General features: G+C 34.4%; 1 protein-coding gene and 1 long non-coding RNA gene across 2 annotated transcripts; one reads left to right on the forward strand and one right to left on the reverse strand.

The window, feature by feature from the left end:
• The first annotated feature begins 314 nt into the window (after positions 1-314).
• On the forward strand, positions 315-5,302 carry LOC104896484 (uncharacterized). Its single transcript, XR_008969941.1, has 2 exons — positions 315-772; positions 3,033-5,302. It is a non-coding gene; the product is annotated as an uncharacterized LOC104896484 (long non-coding RNA).
• Positions 5,303-16,867: 11,565 nt separating this feature from the next.
• Positions 16,868-21,996, reverse strand: LOC104896485 (50S ribosomal protein L15, chloroplastic). Its single transcript, XM_010683233.4, has 3 exons — positions 21,464-21,996; positions 19,023-19,174; positions 16,868-17,239 (listed from the first exon to the last, which is right to left on the reverse strand). Exons 1-3 carry the CDS (start codon positions 21,903-21,905, stop codon positions 17,021-17,023), a joined length of 813 nt encoding a protein of 270 aa, XP_010681535.1. The 5' UTR covers positions 21,906-21,996; the 3' UTR covers positions 16,868-17,020.
• Positions 21,997-22,143: the final 147 nt, after the last annotated feature.

Here is a 22,143-nt window from a genome sequence, read left to right on the forward strand (position 1 = left end):
GTACCTACTCAAAAATTCACCAACACCACTTCAAATTTCATAATCCTAAAAATTCAAAAATAAAGGAAAATCAAAAGTAAGAATGCATGAATACCTTTTTTTTATGGCTTTAGACGGTCGAATTCGACCACAAAAACTCTAGATCTAGAGTTTTTTTGGTCGAATTTGACCTTTAAAACCTCAAATTTCATATCTAATTGTGGTGGAGAAGGAAAAGAAAGGAGGGGGTGGTGGTGCCAGGTGGTGCCGTGGTGGTCATGGATGACCTTAAGGAGGCGGCAGCAGGCGGTGAGGGGAAAGGTGGTGGCCGGAGAAACTTTAGAAAAAGGATGAAGAGGATATATGGTGGTGCAATGGTAAGAAGAGGAGATGAGGTTTTCTACCCAAACAACAATTTTAAACAAAGGGTTTTCTATTCCTTTCTCCTTGTTTCTCTTTCTTAAACCCTTTCCCTTTCCACTTCATAAACCAAACGCCCCCTTAATTTTACAATATTACTCTGCAAGCACAGCTCCAAACAGTTTCTTCATCTCCCCCCAAACACTCGATACAACAGTATACAAGACCCGCCTGAATTTTGCGCCAAAATTCAATCGACAGCAACCGTAACAGTTCCTCTGAACTTGTCGGCCAATTCGTCCACCAGTGTAATCTTCTTTGTCGTCCAATTGCGCCGTGATTGCATCCTAATTTCATCAGCTAGTGTTCCATTACCACCACCACACCACAACCACGCCACCACTGCGCTACACACCGTGTCATCGTTATCCTGGTAATCAACTAATCATTCCCACTTCATCTTACGCTCCAAATTGTTTGTTAGGGTAATTGAATTATATATTTTATTATCGAAATTCTCGTTTATTTGTAGATTTTCATTATAAATTAAATTGTGTCCTCAAATAAAATCTTTTTGAAGCTTGTTAAACTTTGATGGTAGATAAATTGTGTGAAATTAAGTTGAAACGAAATAAAATCGAAACATTATGTGGAGTTCAACTTGGAGTTCAGGGATTCCTTGACAGTTTATGGGCCATTAATTGATGGTATGTAAGGCTTAGAGTTTGAAGTATAAGAAAAAATCAGAGTTTGTAGTAGAGGTTGGATTTTTTCCTCTTATTTCCCATGTCTTTGAGCTTGTAAACCCAAGCATTTGGCATCATATTAGATAATATGAATTAAACTTCCCCATTTAAGATGTTTTTGTTGTTTAAAAGATAGTAAAATCTTTGTTCTTCTCTTCTTTTGTCACTCTAGCTTCTTTGGTTGTATTATTCTATTTAACAGAGAAATGAAGCAATGTAAAATTTGTTTTTAGATACCTAATAAGAAAAATATGAAGCATATGTATTAAGGGGGAATCAAATGTATTACTTTCAAGGATATAGTTAAACTGCTTGTTGAATCAAAGTTATTTTTTATATCAAATGTTAATATATACAATTTCTATATTGCATTGTGTAGCAGCAATTGATCACTCAAAGCATTACAAGGGATGTTTCTATCTCTTCCATTTGGTTGCTTTTAGAGCTCTTCTATACACTGCATCTTGTGTTTGGTAGGTATATGCCTTCTTTACGGGAAAAGGAGAGCATAGTGTAGTGATATGTGTGTGGTGGTTACCATGGGGGTTAGGTGTGAGGAAGAGAAGGAATGGGTGGACAAGTGGTGTTTTTGTTCCTTTTTCTCTACATCGAGTCCTTGAAAGGTGAGGGGTATATAGCCATTTTAAGTGTTCATATGCCTTTATAGGTACTTAAGCGAAAAACGGGTGAAAAATTATCATAGGCTGGTACGGTGTGAAAATTGTTCAATATTGAAAGGATACCATGAAAGTTACGGAATTTGTTTGTCTACTATGTGATTGTGGGAACTTGAAGGTTGTGATATATAATTTCTCTAATTGTCATCTATAACAAATGATGCAACTTAGTGTCAAGTTGTCCACTATAAATCAGATCTTCTCATCTCATGTATAGTTGTCTCTCTCAGCTCTTCTAGTCATGTTGCAATTTGACCTTTGTGTATGTACTATGTCTTGAATGTCATGTTGAAAATTCATCTTGATCAATTAATTTATTAGTGAATCTTCCCTGTTCCCTATCTGTTTGATTTAGCTATACTGAAATTTGCAACTGAGTGTCAACCTGTCCACTATAAATCAGATCAAAACATCAGTTTTGACAGGAGAATGTGTTTTAAGTGTCTCTTAAGTGTCAATTGAGTGACATACAACAGAAGGTTCATTTGGCCATAAGGTTCCTTTGTCTCTGCTTGCAGTTCATATTTTCTCATTAGTATAGGTAGTTAGGAACTATGTCAATTTTTTTTAAGTAGAAAGACCTCAATTTTATTTTGTTTTGGAATTTATTTTTTTTGGGTATTTTGGAAACAGTATCTCTATGAGTTTGATGTCTATTTATATTCATTCATATATCTGAAGTTGACTCTGACTTTTGGTGATTTGCATGATTGGTTGGACTATTTTTAGATTGATTTGACTTTGATATCATATAGATCAACTTTATTGACATCCTTTTACCCTTTTCTGAGGGAGGGGGGTTTACTGTCACTTAAGATAGATCTTTATTGCAATATCATATATTTTTGTTTGGCTTGAATATTTCTTTTAGGGGGAGTATTTGAAGTTCTTTTTTTTGCTCTCCACCTAGTGGAGTTTGATTGGGGTCTTTTAATTGGATGACTGATAATATGGAACTACTGCCTAGAAGTTAGCATATTCTTTGGAGTTGTCATGGAAAGAGCTTGTTTAAGTAGTATTTTACATGCTTATATCATGATGCTCGGAATATTTGCAAGAGAATTCTTTGTTGGTGGTATATAAGTCTTGAATAAAATTATAGTGCGAATGTGCCAAGTTATGGGCTTATTGGAGATATGTCGTACTCAGATAAATGACCAATTTATTTTTTCAATTACAATGGTTATTTCTAGTATGCTTTAGTTTCAACTTTCAAGTATTGTCCTTTTTTCTAGTCGGGAGGTTTATGCTCCATTCTATCTTTTTACAGGAGAAGATAAATAAGTTTCTTGTATACAAGAGGGAAGGAAAAAACTTTAATATAGAGGTTCACAATAGAAAAGACTACAGAAACCCTGATTTCTTGCGCCATGCTGTGAGGTATTAAGATATTGATGAGATAGGGTCATGTTTCGGTAAAGATGTCTTTGATCCACATGGATATGATGAAAGCGACTATTTGATGCAATAGGTAAGTGACTATTATTAATGCATAGCTTTTTATCTGTTCTTTTAATTCATGTTATGTGAATAATTTCTTTCATGTCTTCCTTCGTTTTTTTAGCCGTTCCATTTCTTCTTTACATTTAGAAGCTCAAGAATTGGAAAAGGATTTTTATGGTCCAACTACATACTTGCTGTCAGCTTAGAAAAATTTCAGGTCTAGAGGGGTAGATAAATTATTTTGTTGTAATATATTTTGCAGCTTGTATATTTATCTTTTTAATGTTTTATACTTTGTAGTACTTTGGCGGAATTACAACTGAATTTTCTCGAAATAAGCTTGATGAGCTCAGAGATGTGTGGATCAAATATGTGGATGAAGAAGAATCGGAATATAATGACCATTTCAATTAGGATTTGTGTACTTTTTATTTTTAGCGGGATTAGGGAGGTGCTTCTATTTTTGTGCACATGAATTGGAAGAAACAGACCTAGCACTAGTACAGAAAAGGCAATTTGCGTCGGATGTGAGGCGCCTATTTGCGTCGGACATGGGTCCGACGCCAAAGGCCTCGACGCAAATAGCCCAGACATGATCTGCGTCGTATGCTGAACGACGCAGATATATTTGCTATTTGCGTCGCACCGTATACAAGGTGCGACGCAAATTGGTCATTATGTGAAAAATAAAAAAACGCAGTACCAAGCATGAATGCTTTAGTATTGCGTAGGAGGAAAAAAAAACCAGATCTCATCAAAAAACCAGATTCAACATACAACAAATGATATAATTAAACAAGACAAATCTCATATCAAAAAACTAGATCTAACATACAACAAATGATGATAATTAAACAAGTGAACCTTGTGTCAAAAATTAAAAAACAAATATAAAATCTAAACGAAAAAATCTAAACAAATATCAGAAATTAAAAAATCAGATCTAATATACAACAAAACACGAAATTAAAAAACTAAACCTACAATATATACAAAACAAATTACATTGTAAAAATATTAAATAGGTGCGACTAAAAAGGAAGATTGCAACGTTCGATGTATTCGAGGGAGACGACTTCGAAGAACCAATTCCAGATCTGAAAATTATAGAGTAAATTCTAAATCAGAAAATAAACCCTAAAAATGCCAAAAAGTAAACAAAAAAAAATAGATATAAAAAAATAAAAATAAAACGAAAGGATCAGTTTTTAATTTTCATTTGCATGAACAAAATTTTTAGTTTTCCAGATCTGAATATGAAAAACGAATTTCCAGATTTGAAAACTAAAAATAAAATCAGATATAAAAATGAAAAAACATATCAGATTTAAACATTGAAACAACTTCGAACCTGTCAAAAGCGAGAGACTTAGTGTGATTCGCCGAAAACTAGAAAAATCAGATGTAAGATGCGCGTAGGTCGCCGGAAAATAGAAAAATCAGATCTAAGACTTAGTGTAAGTCGTCCGTTTAGTTCGCTGAAATTGTTCGTTGAATTGTATAGAATCCGCGTCCAGCAGGAAGATGAGAATCCGCGTCCAGGAGAGGAGAATTTGAGGAGAGAAGCGGCGGAGATGTTTGGAGAGAAGCGGTTGAGGAGAGAGAAAGAACGAGGCGCTGAGAATGGTAGGAGCTGAGAATTGTGAAGAGACAGAAAGAGGCGCGCTGAGAATTGTAAAGAGAGAGAAAGAGGCGCTGCGGCGTATGACTTATGAGGCGTTAGGGTTTATGAAATAAGAGTAGGTAGGCCTATGTGCGTCGCACACTCAATAAGTGCGATGCAAATTAGGTATTTGATTTGCGTCGCACATACACGGAAACGACGCACATTTGGCTTTTGCAACGCATGTAAAGCAGGTCCGACGCAAATGGACCATGTTGTGCGTCGCACTCCTCCCACATGCAACGCAAATCCCAACTGTGCGTCGTTTCCGTGTCTGTGCGACGCAAATCGTCGATTCTGTACTAGTGTAGGTGCTCTATTATTTTTTTATAACTTAGTTGAATTTTTGGAATCTTCTAACATTATATCGATATGCATATGATTTTTTAGTGAATGATATTGAATGAATAAAAGGTATTCCAATTTTAAAGTCATCTGAATTATCTCTATATAAGTGTATAGATGTTCTATATATATGTAAATTACTTGTAGATTATGAAAGACACGCATGGAGCAGGTGAAACGGATTGGAGAAGCGTATAATAATATTGAAATATTGCCCTTTTTTCAAAAAAAAAAAAAAAAAGGTTAAAAAGACCATATTTTTCTTCAAATGGTCTTTTTAAGAATGATTAAAAATACCACCTACATATTAAAAATGATTTCGTTGTAAGATAAAAAAGACCACATATCTATAAAATGTGACGCCTTATGTAATATCCCGAACATTTAAACTTGTTTAATTTAAATAATAATAATTAGTGGTTAATATTTTCCTTTAATCATAACTTATGATTGAAATTTTGTTATTCTATGTTCAAGTAATGATAATTAGTTCTATAAATATATATATTTTGTATGGCAAGAGTTGCAGATAATAACAAATTATGTTAGATTAAATAATAACATTAGTTAAAGTAAGAAAACAAAATAAATAACAAATTAATTACTACACAAAATAGTTAGTATTAAAAATAAAAAGGAAAAGAAAAAGAGAAAATAAAAGAAAAGAAAAAGAAAAAGAAAAAAAGAAGAAATTTAAAAGCAGATTTACGGTTACATTCCCCTCTCCATTTCTCTCTTCACAAACAACCCAACAATGAAATTTTAATTCAACTCATGATTATTATACACAAACAAACTCTTCTTCACTAAACGATACTATGACTAGTAGATGATTAAACGATTATTTATTATTTATAGCTCTAAAGAATAATAAGAATTAAGTATAGTTTACTTGTCAAATTATGTTAAACTAGTAGGCACTTATAGATAGTTTAGATTAGAAGAATGAAATAGTTATAATATGAAGCCCATAAGTACAAATTATTAAGTATAATCATGAACCATAAGATTAATGGCTAATGTTTTAGATTTATAAAATGGCGAACATGTTAAGACGGGTTAAAGGTTAGCAAAATTATAAGGTTTTGAAATTGTGCTGTATAATATGAGCACTATAAGAGGGATGGGGTGAATTACAGTGAGAGAATAAGCTATACTTTTTGCGGAATTAAAAGTTAACTTGGGAACACGAGAGATTTTAGCGAGGAAAAACTTCCTAGGCCTAATAGGAAGAAACAACCTCGACCACAAGGGATTTTAACTCAAACTTTCCACTATAATAGGCCAAAACAACTCTATTTACAATCCTATTACTTTTCTCTCGAGCCACAACTTAAATTACTAAACTCAAGTTCCTAAACTCAAGTTCCCAACAACAGTTCCCACAACTGTCGTTACTCTCAAACTTCACTAGAAGTTACTTTCTCTTTCTCTTTCTCTTGCTTCACTCAAAGCTTCTCACACTTACAAGAGTTCACTCAAACCTAACTCAAAAATACAATTTGTAAGACAATGGAAGAGTAATAACTCAAATAAAGTAAGTATGAATTCTCTTAGGAACGACACTGAATCTTTAGACAACTAAGAATATTTAGCTACGCCAGACACACGTTGGTGAGACTATAAAAGTTAGACACCCATTGGTGTGACTCCTAAAAGTCAGACACAATTTGTTCTAAGGTTTAGGCGCCTATTTATAGACAATTTACACAAGACAGAAACTTATCCACTACTTAATCCATTATCCCATGATGTCCATGACTCTAATTAATTAATTAGTTTATTTTAAATATTCCTTGAGAAATAATTAACCCACTTCTTCCACTACTTAACTTAAATCTAAGAAGCAGTAAGTATTAAGTGGTTTTAGATACTTGGAGAATAATTAAACTATTTAAATTAATTAAGACTGGGGAAATAATTAACTAAGCCCACTAACCACTAACTACAAACGTGTAACAGTAGTTTAGGCATGATAACAGATTTTGGGGAGTAAATAAAATATTTACTTTAAATAGTTTTTAGGAAAATATCTATAAAAATAAGTTGATTTAAAACGAAAATCATTTTTATATTTAAAAAGAAAATCTTTTTAAAACCGGAAACTATATTTAATTTTGAAAACAAAATCTTTTAGTTTAATTAAAATATAAAAGATAAGATTAAAAACCGTTTAATATTTATCTTAATAAAATCAGAAAATCAATTTAAATATTTTCCTAACAAACTAATAACTAACTCCCTAAAATAGTGGATCTAGTCAAAACTAACCTAAAACTTCTAACTAACTTGTTAGGCGCACAACTAAGGTTAGGCGTACTACTTAGAAGTTATTTAGGTGTTATTAAAGCTGTCTATAAGTCTGTTCCTTAACCTTGTTCCTAACTGTGCCAGTGTCTGTTCCTTTCATGGGAACATAACCAAGTTCCGTTTGAGAATTCACCACAAACTAAATTGAGCTTTCACTCAACCTTAACATGAAGCTATTAAATACACCCTAATGTATTCTAATCTTCACTCCAAGCTTGATACTTCATCACTCGAACATCTTCACTTCGATCTTTGATTAATTCTCCATTTTAATCTTCAATCAAGGATTCTCTTTGCTCGAGAATGAATTACCTAGCAATAACATAAATAAAATACACTATGTCTTTCGTGGTTAAGTCATCTTCAAAACTCAAGAGTCAACAATTTCCCCCTTTTTGAAGATGGCAACAAAAGGCATATAATAATATAATATGTAATGTACACAAGTCATATAAAACTCTTTTAACAAAGTAACTCCACTAAGTTAATTAATTCTAATAGACTTGTTATTTTATTTTTCAACTAAGAAAAAACGATTTGAAGTAAACGTGAGAACATGAACCATGACTAGATAAATATATACTCTTATTACCTTTTTCTTTCCCCCTTTGGCATCTTCAAAAACATTTGTCTACGATTTCGAAAAAATTAAATTTATCTACCAAAAAACATCACACCACCAAACTTTGTTAGAAACAATTTGGTTAGTATAAGCGAATAAAACATTCAACTCTCAAAACCGTAATCCAAGAATATTAGCCATTCAAGAGACGCACACATGCAAAAGATTTAACTTAGAATTATCAAATTAACATAGTTCCGTTGTTGCACGCTTAATAAAGAAAAAAAGAAAAGACATAACATAAGAAGTTTCCATTGTTCACTTGTAGAAGGGCTGCGCTTCTAGGTAAAAAGCGCAACCCTTTTAAGCATGAAGGGTTGCGTTTTTTGTTAAAAGCGCAGCCCTTCGTTGTGAAGGGCTGCGTTTGCAAAGCGCAACCCTACTTAAAAAGTGAAGGGCTGCTACTGAAAGGGCTGCTGTTAAAAAGCGTAGCCCTAAGGGATTTTTTTAGCGCAACCCTTCCTTATTTTTCCACTAGTGAAAGCGACCAACTCGTTTATTTCAGATTTGAAACTTTGTAAGGGAACTGACTTAATATCAAAGGAACTCACTTCAGGAACAAACTCTTTTAATTGCGATAACTCAAGGCTTAACAAGTAGTTCTCATTTTTAAGATTTTCGAAATCCTCTTTTAATTTTAGATTTTTATCAAACAACTCAAAAAATCTTTGTTCAATATCAGTTCGAATACTTTTAAGCCAAGAGGTATGTTCCTTCACAACTACTAAAGCATGTTGACATTGTTTCAGTTTGATGGACTCATCTTTACAATCATTCATGGCATCAACAATAAACTCAAATAATTTTTCTTTACTCTGAGAATTAAGACGAGTTTTGATAGTGTCTAGACTTGCCTCAAGAGATTCAATCTCTTCATCAGATTCTGAATTGTCAAGATCCATGAAACAAAAGGTTGTCGTCTCTTCATTTGGTTGAGGATCATCTTCTTCTTCGGAGTCAGAATCTCCCCATGCAGCAACCATATCTTTCTTCATATCAAATCTAGTATAGGAACTTTTGTATTCCTTGTTCCTATCTTTACTTCGTTCCCTTCCTTTGTCTTTTTTTTGTTCCCATTGGGGACATTCCTTGATAAAGTGATCGGAACTGCCACACTTATGACAAACAAGTTTGTTAGAGTATTTCTTATTCTTACCTTTGTAGTCTCCATTCTTCATGTTCCTAAACATCCTTTTGAATTTTCGAACCATGAGAGCGGATTCTTCTTCGTCAGTTTTCGAGTCATCACTTTCATCAGCTTTCAGGGCAATCGATTTTTGCTTGGACATATCTTCATTCTCATTGTCCATTTGCAGCTCGTGAGTCATAAGAGAACCAGCAAGTTGTTCCAGATTGAACTTTGTAAAGTCCTTAGTTTCTTGTAAGGCAGTAACCTTAGCCATCCGTCGATCCCTAAGAAGGCTCCTTAGGACCTTTCCTACCTGTTCCTCAGAAGTAATCACTTTTCCAAGAGATGTTAGCTCATTAATAATATTAGTAAAGCGTGTAAACATGTCTTGAATAGATTCTTTTGATTTTATTTGGAAGAGTTCATATTGATTCATCAAAAGATCTATTTTTGATCTCTTAACTTCACCCGTACCTTCATGAGTGACTTCAAGGAGATCCTAGATTTGTTTTGCGGTTTTGCATCCCATGACACGATTGTGTTCATGAGGTCCAAGACCACAATGAAGCAGTTTTATAGCAAAAGCATTTGTAATACCCCGTAATTTTCACCCTTTATTCTTGGTGTTTTTTTACATTAAAATGATTTTTTTTGTAAAAATAAATAATTTATTATTTAAATTTTTAAGTTGTTAGTTATTTATTTTGAAAGTTATATTAGTTTCGTTATTTATTTGCGCGTTTAGGATGCATTTTTGTCGTGTAGCGTTTTTGTAACGTTGTTGGACCGACTTGGGTGATGAAATGGTACATCGCATGGTGGTTCATGCTGGCCGAAAATCAGCAATTATGGAGTGGAGGATGAAGAATTTTGGTGCTTATTAAGCTAAACTTTGGATCTCTTGTAACCGCTCATTTAATCCCTCATTAACATTCTCCTAAACCCTTCATTTTTCCTTGCCAATTAATTCTGATTTTTAATCAGAGAAATTAAACATCATTCTTCATTAAGCCTCGTTATTTTCAAAGAAAGGAGAGAAGAGAAAGAGAAGTGAAAAATAAGAGAAAGGTTCAACCCGGTTTTTCCTGTCAGACCTTCACGAAAATAACCGTAGCCGGATGTCTAACCGTTGGATCGTCTTCAAATTTGGACAGCACGTTCATAACATCTTGATCTTCACGCTGACCGGAGCGATTGTGAATACAATCTTTCAATCGCCGGAAATCATGGTCGGACCAGAATAGCATGAAATGAGATTTTTCAATGTTCAAGAAGAAAACGCCTAGTGACATGATGCTACAATTTATCGTTCGTTGTGCTTTGGGGTTAGAAGAAGAATTGGATTGTATGCGTAACTCTTAACTATCTCTTTAGACTCATCTCTCCTCCCAACGTTCCAGGTAACTAGTAGTTATCTTAGAACAATAGTGATTAGGGTATTGTTCGGTATTAAATTATTACGCTAGGAACTATTTAAAATACTTTTTGAATGAAATTATTGATGAAATTTGACATGCGTATACTTTATGCATAATGTATGAATATTGTATATAGAAAAATAATTTTCGACTGATTTTTAGTATTTATTTGATTTAATTGTTATTTTGTGTGTTTTTGGCTTATTTGCATAATAATTATTGAACGAATGTTAAAATTTCTGCAATTATTTTTCTTGGGTCATGTTATATATGCTGTATGTATTTCATGCCATAGAATAATTTTTTCCTACTGTTTACCAGTTTATTTAATTGATTTATCTGTTTTTGAATTTTCGTTTCTGTCCGTATATAAATCGTAAAAATTATTTCTGGAGGCCGAAAAAGTCATTTATTTTTATATTATGTATTGTCGTGAGTTTATGCATGTTATGTAAATTTTTGGTAATTTTTGGGGGTTTATTTTTATTTTTAATTATTATATTGGCTTTATTGAGTAATCTGTAAATTAACGTTTAAAAATACTTTTAGAGTTTATTGTACCATGTTAGTAGAGCCATTAGGGTCGTATGATAATTTTCGCGTTATTTTACTAATCGTATTTATTATTTTAATAATTATTATTGAGTTTTTGTTGTGAAATTGAGGATATTGTTTTTAATTATTTAAGAGCCTGTTAATCAGAAATAATTTGTGATCTTTCATGTTCTTGGATTCTGGTGTTTAGTAAGTTGCTATAAGTATTATTGGGTATCATTATGTTTATGTTTGATTTATGTAAAAATGATTAGTTGTGTATGTTTTATTTATTTAAAAAGCCTTGGAGTTAATTGGTGATCTTATTTGTTATGATGCATTTCTGTTTGAACTATTAATGATGTTCAAAGTATTTATTGTTGGAACATTTGTTCGAAGTTTGTAAGTTACTACTTTGAAGAAATTTTGAAGAAATATCTTTTGATGAATTATGGGTATAAAGCCGGGTGGCATCCCTTTTGACGAATATTTTTGTAGATCAATGATACTTTGACGATATTTATGATTTTACTTTGAGATAAGAATATCCGGTGGGATAGATGTAGTCCCCGGTGAAGAACATGCCAACCACCTGGTTTGCGAACTAGGGGTACACCTAGGTTAATTGTTGTCATTCGAGAGGTCAGGGAGTTCTGCATGTTCTACACTGCATCGGAAGTTTGGCCATTCTTAGACACAGGCAGTGGGGAACGTAAGCCCATAGACTGACTTGGAGATTGCAATCTGACAAATCTTAGGAAGTGAATTGCGATTCACTAGCGTTCGGTTTCTGACTCAATAACTTGTTTTACCTATACTTTTATTTTTTTATAAAAGTACTCTTGAGATGATTTATTTATTTTTATCCAACTCACTTGCTATTTATTATTCATTTGCGTTAATTGTGAGTTACATGAAAGTGGATGCATATTGTAATTGACTTGACTTTATTATTTTCTTTCTTATTAATCTATGTCTGAATCATGCTTTGATTTATTTTGTTCTGGGAGAACTGCTAGTTACTCCCCACTGATTGTGGATGTTTGTTGTATATTTTGCAGGTTATGTTGATGGGAACCTTCTTTGGTTTTGGGCTCGGGTTGAGTTGTGAGCATTAAAAAGCTAGATGTTTTAGGCCTAGACTTTTAGTTAGTTGAAGAGTTAGTTTTCTCTTTTTGTTATTACTCTAATTAATTCAATTTATTTATACTATTTATTTATGTTGGTTTATCACTTAGTTATTTAAACGCATTTCTTGTAGTAGTGACATTCCCAGAAGACGATGTTTCCGCCATCGTCCTTTTAATACTATTATTATTTCTTTCTTTTCCGCTTTGAAATTCTGGGGTGTTACAGCATTAATTTCCATTTTTTCGAAATCTTCTTTATCGAAATCAGACATGGATTTAGGAATTACCTCGTTCTTATTATTAGTGGTAGTGACATCAAAATCGCCTACCTCTATGACTCTCCATACCTGGTAATTGTCGGCTGTGATGAAGATCTCCATTTTATTCTTCTAGTAGGTGTAGAACTTACCATTGAACATTGGTGGCCTCTGTGTAGAGTACCCTTCTTCCAGTTACTATCTAGTATTCATATCTTCTAAGATCTCGAACTCAACAAGGTTTCCTGAGTTTTAGAGTTACTGCTCTGATACCAATTGTTGTATAATATGAGCACTATAAGAGGGGGGTGAATTATAGTGAGAGAATATGCTATACTTTTTGCGGAATTAAAAGTTAACTTGGGAACAAACAATGGGAACACGAGAGATTTTAGCGAGGAAAAACTTCCTAGGCCCAATAGGAAGAAACAACCTTGACCACAAAGGATTTTAACTCAAACTTTCCACTATAATAGGCCAAAACAACTCTGTTTACAATCCTATTACTTTTCTCTAGAGCCACAACTTAAGTTACTAAACTAAAGTTCCCAACGACAATTCCCACAATTGTCGTTCCTCTCAAACTTCGCTAGAAGTTACTTTCTCTTTCTCTTTCTCTTTCTCTTTCTCTTTCTCTTGCTTCACTCAAAGCTTCTCACACTTACAAGAGTTCACTCAAACCTTTAACTCAAAAATACAATTTGTAAGACAATGGAAGAGTAATAACTCCAATAAAGTAAGTATGAATTCTCTTATGAACGGCACTGACTCTTTAGACAACTAAGAATATTTAGCTAAGCTAGACACACGTTGGTGAGACTATAAAAGTCAGACACCCATTGGTGTGACTCCTAAAAGTCAGACACAATTTGTTCTAAGGTTTAGGCGTCTATTTATAGACAATTTAGACAAGACATAAACTTATCCACTACTTAATCCATTATCCCATGATGTCCATGACTCTAATTAATTAATTAATTAGTTTATTTTAAATATTCCTTGAGAAATAATTAACCCACTTCTTCCACTACTTAACTTAAATCTAAGACGCATTAAGTATTACGTGGTTTTAGATACTTGGGGAATAATTAAACTATTTAAATTAATTAAGACTTGGGAAATAATTAACTAAGCCCACTAACCACTAACTACAAACGTCTAGCAGTAGTTTAGGCGTGATAACAGATTTTGGGGAGTTAATAAAATATTTACTTTAAATAGTTTTTAGGAAAATATCTGTAAAAATAAGATGATTTAAAACGAAAATCATTTTTATATTTAAAAAGAAAATCTTTTTAAAACCGGAAACTATATTTAATTTTGAAAACAAAATCTTTTAGTTTAATTAAAATATAAAAGATAAGATTAAAAACCGTTTAATATTTATCTTAATAAAAACAGAAAATCAATTTAAATCTTTTCCTAACAAACTAATAACAAACTCCCTAAAATAGTGGATCTAGTCAAAACTAACCTAAAACTTCTAACTAACTTGTTAGGCGCACAACTAATGTTAGGTGCACTACTTAAAAGTTATTTAGCTGTCCCTAAAGTTGTCTATAAGTCTGTTCCTTAACCTTGTTTCTAACTATGCCAGTGTTTGTTCCTTTCATGGGAACAGAACCAAGTTCCGTTTGAGAATTGACCACAAACTAAATTGAGCTTTTACTCAACCTTAACATGAAGATATTAAATCCTAATGTATTCTAATCTTCACTCCAAGCTTGATACTTCATCACTCGAACATCTTCACTTCGATCTTTGATTAATTCTCCATTATTTTAATCTTCAATCAAGTGTTCTCTTTGCTCGAGAATGAATTACCTAGCAATAACATAAATAAAATACACTATGTCTTTTGTGGTTAAGTCATCTTCAAAACTCAAAGGTCAACAAATTGTAAAATACGAAATGGTTATAGTAAGACGTTGTCTATAATCACAATTAATGAATTACGACTTAGGCACTAAGTTGTTAAGTGGAAAGCGTGCATACGACTTTTTATCAACAACCAATGACCTAAATATATAACTCCTAAAATGGATACATGATGAAAATGGATCAGTAAACTCAAAATTCCAAATAAAATATTAATAAGTCTTTATTAATTTCTGAATTGATTATTAGATTAAAAAGAAAGAGATATTACAAGGCTCCCCCTACGATCAAGGTTGTTAAGCAGGATTCCAGGTAACGTCTACTGGTAACACCCATACTCCCCTTCCAACTACGTTTTATGGTATTTTTATTTAATGTTTATGCCATATTATATATGGTGTGCGGGATATTAAATGTTTGGCTATGTAAATGATTTGATGACGTTATGAAATGACTTTACTATGATTTATGAAAATTACTCAAAAGAAACGAAACATGATAAATGAAAGTGAAAGATGGTGAATGGCAGTACTATGTTCTTTGGGCCGTGCACGTATCATCTAGTGGCAACGCCACTTTCTGATGGGGGACAACGTCCTCGGTGGTACCCGCATTATGACAGTATATGTCACCTTCTGATGGGGGACAATGTCCTCGGTGGCTTTGTCTAACATTATATGTCACATTCTGATGGGGGATGAATATCCTCGACGGGTTTGCCTTATGTTACGATCTATAGTATTATATGCTAGCTTCTGATGGGGGATGGATATCCTCGGTGGCTTTGCCTTCTGTTATGATTATGGCATTATATGCCACCTTATGATGGGCGACAAGGTCCTCGGTGGCTTTGCCTGGCATTATATGCCAGCTTCTGATGGGGGATGTATATATTTGGTGGCTTTGTCGTATGTGACTATTGCCATTTTATGCCACCTTCTGATGGAGGATGAATATCCTCGGTGGCTTTGCCTTCTGTTATTATCTATGGCATTATATGTCACCTTCTGATGGGGTACTTATGTCCTCGGTGGCTATGTCTTCTGTTGTACCTGCCAAGTAACCATGGAAAGTTTTCAGATAATGAAATGTGATAATGGAGATTATATTAATGAAAATGACTTTTAAATTCCTGATTCAAAGTGCATGTTTACAAAACGATTTTACTATATTCTCTTCTCCCTATTTACAAATAAAGCGAATTGAAATGAATTTACGTTGTTAGAGTAGTATGTTACTGATTCTCGGCTCATGACGTTTTGTTGTTCTGTTTTAGGTATGCATATGAAGATGGGATGACGTAGCGGCGATTGGAAGAACGCGATGAGAAAGTAGTGCCCAAGCAGACGAGGTGGCTCGGGTGGGCTTCACATGTAAAGGAGTTTCTGTCTCAGTCCTAAAACCTAAAGGAAGTGTAAGGATGGGCATCGTATAGGCATGGGGCGGCGATGCTTCGAAGGCGGTTTCGAGATTTGATTTTTTATTCTTTGTTATTCTATTTCCTAGTTTATGTATGCTAGTTCCCTTATGAATAATTTTATTTCCTGATAAGAAATATATGTATTAGGAAGATAAAATATATAATCACTTATAGGGTTAGGATCTCAATCTCTATATAAAGAGCTTTAGGATCATTGCTAATTTATATGTAGAAACTAAAAACACATCAAACACCAGAAGTGATTACAAATACTATTATGTTTCTAGATTTAGCTCTTGAGAAATGTTATAATTCATATGGTATGAAAGCATTGTTTTCTTTATTGACGCAGAATGTTTTCTTGCTACTACGCTTCCATGTCAATCAGTCCAATTAATTGGTTCAATTTGGTAATTCATCTTAACATAGCATAAAAAAAGTTGTTGGCATCCCTTTTTGGATATAAGGGCTGCATTCGTTTAAGCGTGCATTCGTTTGAGCGTATATTCCAATTTGGTAGGCAACATGGTTAACTAACATGCTAATTTCCTCATAGGCTCATACTCTATTACCAGTATTTTCAACTGGTCGATTTAAGTTTGGTGCATAAACTAATACTACGTCCATCCAAATTTAAATGTCTCATCACAAGTAACTTATTTTAGAATCTGTTGCTAAGCGTCAGGTTGGGAAGCAGTGATAAAGTGATCTCCACTCCCTTTCACCAGCAAAGATTCTTTTGTAATTCACAAGTCACAACTACAAAGACTAGGATCAATCCGTTGCTCAAGTCACAGATAATACTTGCTAATATTGTCAGCGCATGAATGCTAATCAAAAGCTTTGGTCTTAACACCGAAAACAGGTTAAACAGCAATTACTGAGAAGAAATATGCAATCAAAAGATACCATAATCACAAGTAGATGCACCAATCAATCGATTATCGATGAATAAGTGAGCAAAATATGTAATAAGGATCGATAAACTTGAATTCCTGAGACAAAAAGATTGCCCTACCAAAAAACCATTAAGAACAAAATGAATTGATACACTTTACATACACCTTTGATGATCTTAATAATCTAGAGTAACATAACTGACATCAGGTTCAAGCAGACTCGGTTTCGTTGGTGGCTGCAGCTCGTTTCTTTGCAAAGTATTCATCAGCACGAGCAAGGTTCTTCCTAACTGATTCTTTGATATACTTCTTTCTCCCAGGAAGTACTGTGACAGAGCATCCGGCAGCCTCAAGCTTTTCTTTTGCTGATTCTGAGAAAGCACGTGCCTTTATTTGCAGCTTTGTACTTATCTCTCCTTCAGCAAGAATCTGAAGAGAGAGAGGCGCAATCAGTAATATACAAAAGATAATCATGCTACGAGATCAATTACTGCTCTGTTCTCTTAATTATGAAACCTAACCAAGTTTGTTGCTCCCACTTTGAAGGGAAAGAAACCAATCGAACAACAATGAAGTATGACATAAGTTCACAAATTATAACAAACTAGATAGCTCCTAATTTTTTCCATTCCCCACTAGCCTACCAAACGACTTTCTTCAGATAAATTAACAAAAGATTAGACAAGCCAAATGGCAAAAGAACTTACTGGTGATGTAAACCCATTATATAGGTCATCATTCCTTCACTGCTACAATATCAGCACACTGCTCTACCAAATTAGCTCCCCCAACCCCTTTTAATTGGTTCATCAAAAGAAAATAACATTTACGTAAACATCACATTTTACGCAATCAAAGTGCACGAATAGAAACTCAAAGAAGACATAATAATATAACGTATACTGAAAACTAAAGTGGCTTGTTCATCGAGGTTTTACCATTGACACAGCTTGATGTTTTCCTAATCAATCTATGGAGGATCAAAATCCTTTTGACTTTATAGTTCTTTCTGAAAGTAACTGTGGGAAGAGAATTTGAACTCATTGCACGAGCTTACAACAGTTGGTGGCAAGTGGCAAAATGCTAATTGGGTATATTAAGAAGCCGGGGGAGGAGCAGATCCTTGATACTACCTTCCCAGCTTCAGTTTACAAATACCAAGGCTGAGAAGAGTTTTGCTTTAGCAAGCTCCCAGCTGAAGAACAGTTCAAACAGTAAACATTATTCAGATGGTTCATATGAGGAGTCTGTTTCCAGATGGCGTAGTTGATTACTTAACATACATGAATATCACCCTAGTATCTGATTCCTATTGTCTTGTATTCTTTCTTGGGCAAGTGGACAGGGAGGTATAAACGACGGGCAGGCCTCTGTTACCTTCTGGTTTTGCTCTTGGACTTATTCCCCCCTTACATTTAGTTCTGCAGTCTCCTGTAGAGCTCTTCTACTAGAATCTTTTAGAATTTCAGCATAAATGCATATCCTTTCTCAATGAGGAAAAACATAGCCAGCATATTGATGCTCATCTCCGGCTATGAAAACATCATATGGTTCTATTTTTCAAGGTTGCCAATAGATAACAAGAAGACAAAAAAACTTGGAACGCTATACTTGGCGCGTGTTATTTTCATCTAACAAAACACCATTCAAGTACGAACAGTCACTGCATTATTATTTAGGGGAAAAAGGGCAATAAATAAGAAAACTACGTAAAGCATAGCTCAATGAGAAATTGTATTCAGTAAGGAGCACACTTGAGTCTAAACGGCTATAAAGCCTATAATATGTCTCCTATATAGTAACTACAGAAGATGTGACAAAGCCTTAGTAGGAGGCTTACAATGTTGTAATTTGTTCGCAAGTAAAAATAATATCTCGACACTTCAACACGGGGTAAAATATGAATAAAATAGCTTAACATATATTGCAGAAAGAACGCCCTGCCAAAAAATTTTGAATCTACGGTATGGGACCACCGACCGGTGACCACCAAGGATACACTTTTAATAGTAACTAACAATAGAAAAGTGCTCTTGCATGAATTATGTGAGACATGAGGATCAAGACGTGTCATGCAGTCCGACATCATGTTTGGCACAGAAAACATTACAGTTGAAGAAACTCAAGTGGAGATATTAACACGTCACTCTAAAAAAGGCAAGCAATTAGAAAATGGAACTTTATATCACAGCCCTCAATATAAAATCCTTACCTTTAATGGCAACCTTCTTTCTCTGCCTGATGGATTGATTATTCCCTTTGCCTTCAAGGATTCTAATGACACTTCTTCACCTTCCTTAAATCCAGCAACTTCTATGTCTCTCAAGTTTACAGGCACATACTTTGGCAACCCAGCACGCATTCCTGTTCAAAGACAATGACATTAATATACACGAGTACCATAGATAGAGGCTCATTCTCGAAACAGGTTGAAAAATTTACAGATAACACCCTGTGAAGAAAATTTCCAGCAAAAATAAATCACAGGCTCAAAATCAGGAGCATAGGGTCAGGGTCCAGGAAATCTCTACCAAGATAAACAACAAGACGTCAAGAACCAAGATACTAGCCATCAATGCAATTATCTCACAAATCCGTATCTAAGAATGTTATATGTAATGAACTTGAGTTGCAAATACTTTCATAGTCTTGTCAAAAGAAAAGTACAATTGGTGAAGCAATAAAAGGGGACCACTGGAGGACTAAAGTGGACAAACATTTCCAGACTTTATGTACCTCTCATGTTTTATGCCCGATTGCTCTCTGCTCTCTGTCTTTAATCTTTTACATGAGAAGAAAAAAAATATTCCAGATATACAACAGTTCAATGATATTCATAGTAAGTTCCAGACACAAGCATGAGTAATGCTCACAATCAAAGCGATATATGGTGTAGTTAACACTTAACACTCTAAAACCAACATAAATGGAGAACAAAAAAGAATAGCAAACAGTTCCTTGCTTCCCTTTATGATTCCCACTGGACAACATTCTAATGTTCATAAAAGCATTCATAAAAGTGAACACTTGTTTGCATACTTAAGCAATATGCTTAGGAGCCCTTACACTTTGACCCAGAATATCATGCTCAAGCAAAATTTCCATTTGGGGAGGAGCCAAGCAAGGAGGACAAGGGGTAGGGGACATGGAGGTTTGGGCTCTAGAAGGTTTGGTGCTGGTCCTATCTGCTCCTATTAGTGCAAACCAGCATATTCCAGATTAACAAAATCCAAAGGATTCAAAAATACCATTTGGCAGGAAAAATCGAAGAAATAACACCAGCAGTTGGCTAAGGATATTTTAGAGGCACATATGTCCCATTTACAAAAAATATGTTCCGGGGGACAGGACCACACAGAATAATTCTAGAGCCACACAAGCGAGAAAAATGACACAACTCCAAAGATAGAGGAGAGAATTGAGATAGGGTGATTAAAGATGATAAGTAACCTAGGCAATTCGAACTCCTAGAACTGAATTCTCAGAGTTCAAGCTGAGAAGATGTTTAAGTAACTGATTGAAGAACTCTGAAAGGTAAGCACATTGATGGTCCACTCAGGAAAGCAAGAAAGCTTGGACTTTGGAGGTTTATATGAAACTAGAAGATTAACTTCGTATTTAAAATCTCTAGAAAACAGAGGAAGCAAATGATTCTGAACTGAAATTCCAATGTAAAGTAATGAACCAAGAAATCCATGGATGCAGTGCCTGTGATACGCTCACCCCGCTGAGAAAAACAATGTTGGAACTGAAGTAAGAAAGGACACGAGTTACCCCACAGGTCTGTGGGGGCAAGGCAAGTAACTAAAGTCACTACTTCCTTATGAGTGTTACTTTCACATATATCTCAATTCTCAAAAAAATTATCCCCCCTGTTGTTGAGTTACAAGTTTTTCATAAATTTACTGTTTGAATTGTTCTACATTAGTACTAATTATATAATTTCAATGAGACAGAAAACAATGTGACAAATGCAAAGTAGGATGATATAACTTTAAGTAATCCACCAGACCACCACTATCATAGTGGCACTATGTAGCCCCAAACGCCTGAATATACAAGATGACCAATCATCTTATAGCTTTATCTCCTAAGCTCCAGCATATCCAACTCATTTGACAAAGGAAAAAGATCATTTGATAGTTGGGGAGCAATTATTATGATGGAGTCATTGGATGCAATAACCACTACTAAAGATACCTCCGTTCCTAACATTTACTGCGCACAATCAACATATAGAATAACAGTCCTATCTCCATCCAACAAACATCATTTACTAATTGAACTGTTTAAACTCTTGCTAAGATGTGACTTAATAAAAAAAGAATCAAATCTCAATATACTTACTTGTCATGCAAAGGTTTCTAGATGCACCTCAAAGATGCTAAAATAATGCTAGATAGACTCTTCAATTCACATATAATACCCGTTCCTATCCTCAGATCTCCGACATGGGTATGGACACTTCCACACTATTTTACTTTTCATAAAATAGCCAAGTCATACACTTGTACCGTGTGAGTAACATGATTCATGAAGTACATTGTATCACAAGAGATGTTACAAACAAAAAATGAAAAATCTAAACTCACAAAAACAAACCCATTTCACAAGAACATTTAGATAAAAAAAAAAAAGAGTTAGAATAATTACCTCCAGCAATACCACGCAATTTAGGAATTCTTCGATAAAGTGGCATCTGACCACCTTCAAAACCCTTCATAACACCAGGACCTGACCTTGATTTCTGACCTCTCATTCCGAACCCACAACTCCCACCTTGACCAGCAGCATGACCACGTCCCTTTCTCTTCCCCTTCTTCCTCGAACCCGGTTGCGGCCCGAGGTTATCTAGCCTAAACCGGGTCTCTTGACCCGACCCATTACTAGGACCCAATGTTGAAGAAGCTACAATAACAAGAGGTCTGTTTTCTTTGATGATGCTCCTCAAATTGAGTTTTAATGGGGTTAAATTAAATGGTTTTCTTCTAAGATTGTTGATATTTCCTTTGAAATTGGATGATGTTGATGGGTTAGGAAGAGAGGAACATGCAGTGGAAGGAGGAGCAGATGAGAGGGAGAGGAGGGAAGCCATTTTTGGGATTGGAAGAGTGATGAAGTGAGGGTTGATGGATAGGAATAGGATAATGTAGTCGTCTAGTCGAGGATTATTTTTAGCTACTTTTGGCCTTCTATTTTTCTCTTTATATATATACTCCCTCCAACTAAGTAGTACTTGGTCTAGTGGTAAGGAGAGCACCGTTATTTATATTTGTAGTCAAAGCAAATTTTCGTAAAGCGTGAATCCCTTTTATTTTGAACAAGAAGGAGCA

The sequence above is a fragment of the Beta vulgaris genome, chromosome 6, assembly GCF_026745355.1.
Source record: "Beta vulgaris subsp. vulgaris cultivar EL10 chromosome 6, EL10.2, whole genome shotgun sequence".
Classification (NCBI taxonomy): Eukaryota; Viridiplantae; Streptophyta; class Magnoliopsida; order Caryophyllales; family Amaranthaceae; genus Beta; species Beta vulgaris.

Bases quoted from the DNA above. Each gene is read 5' to 3' on its own strand.
- LOC104896485 (XM_010683233.4), bottom strand. From the start codon at position 21,905: ATGGCTTCCCTCCTCTCCCTCTCATCTGCTCCTCCTTCCACTGCATGT. The intron at 19,175-21,463 runs GTAATTATTCTA...GTCTTTGAACAG, and splicing joins ATTGCGTGGTATTGCTGGAG to GAATGCGTGCTGGGTTGCCA. The intron at 17,240-19,022 runs GTAAGGATTTTA...CTCTCTCTTCAG, and splicing joins AAAGAAGGTTGCCATTAAAG to ATTCTTGCTGAAGGAGAGAT.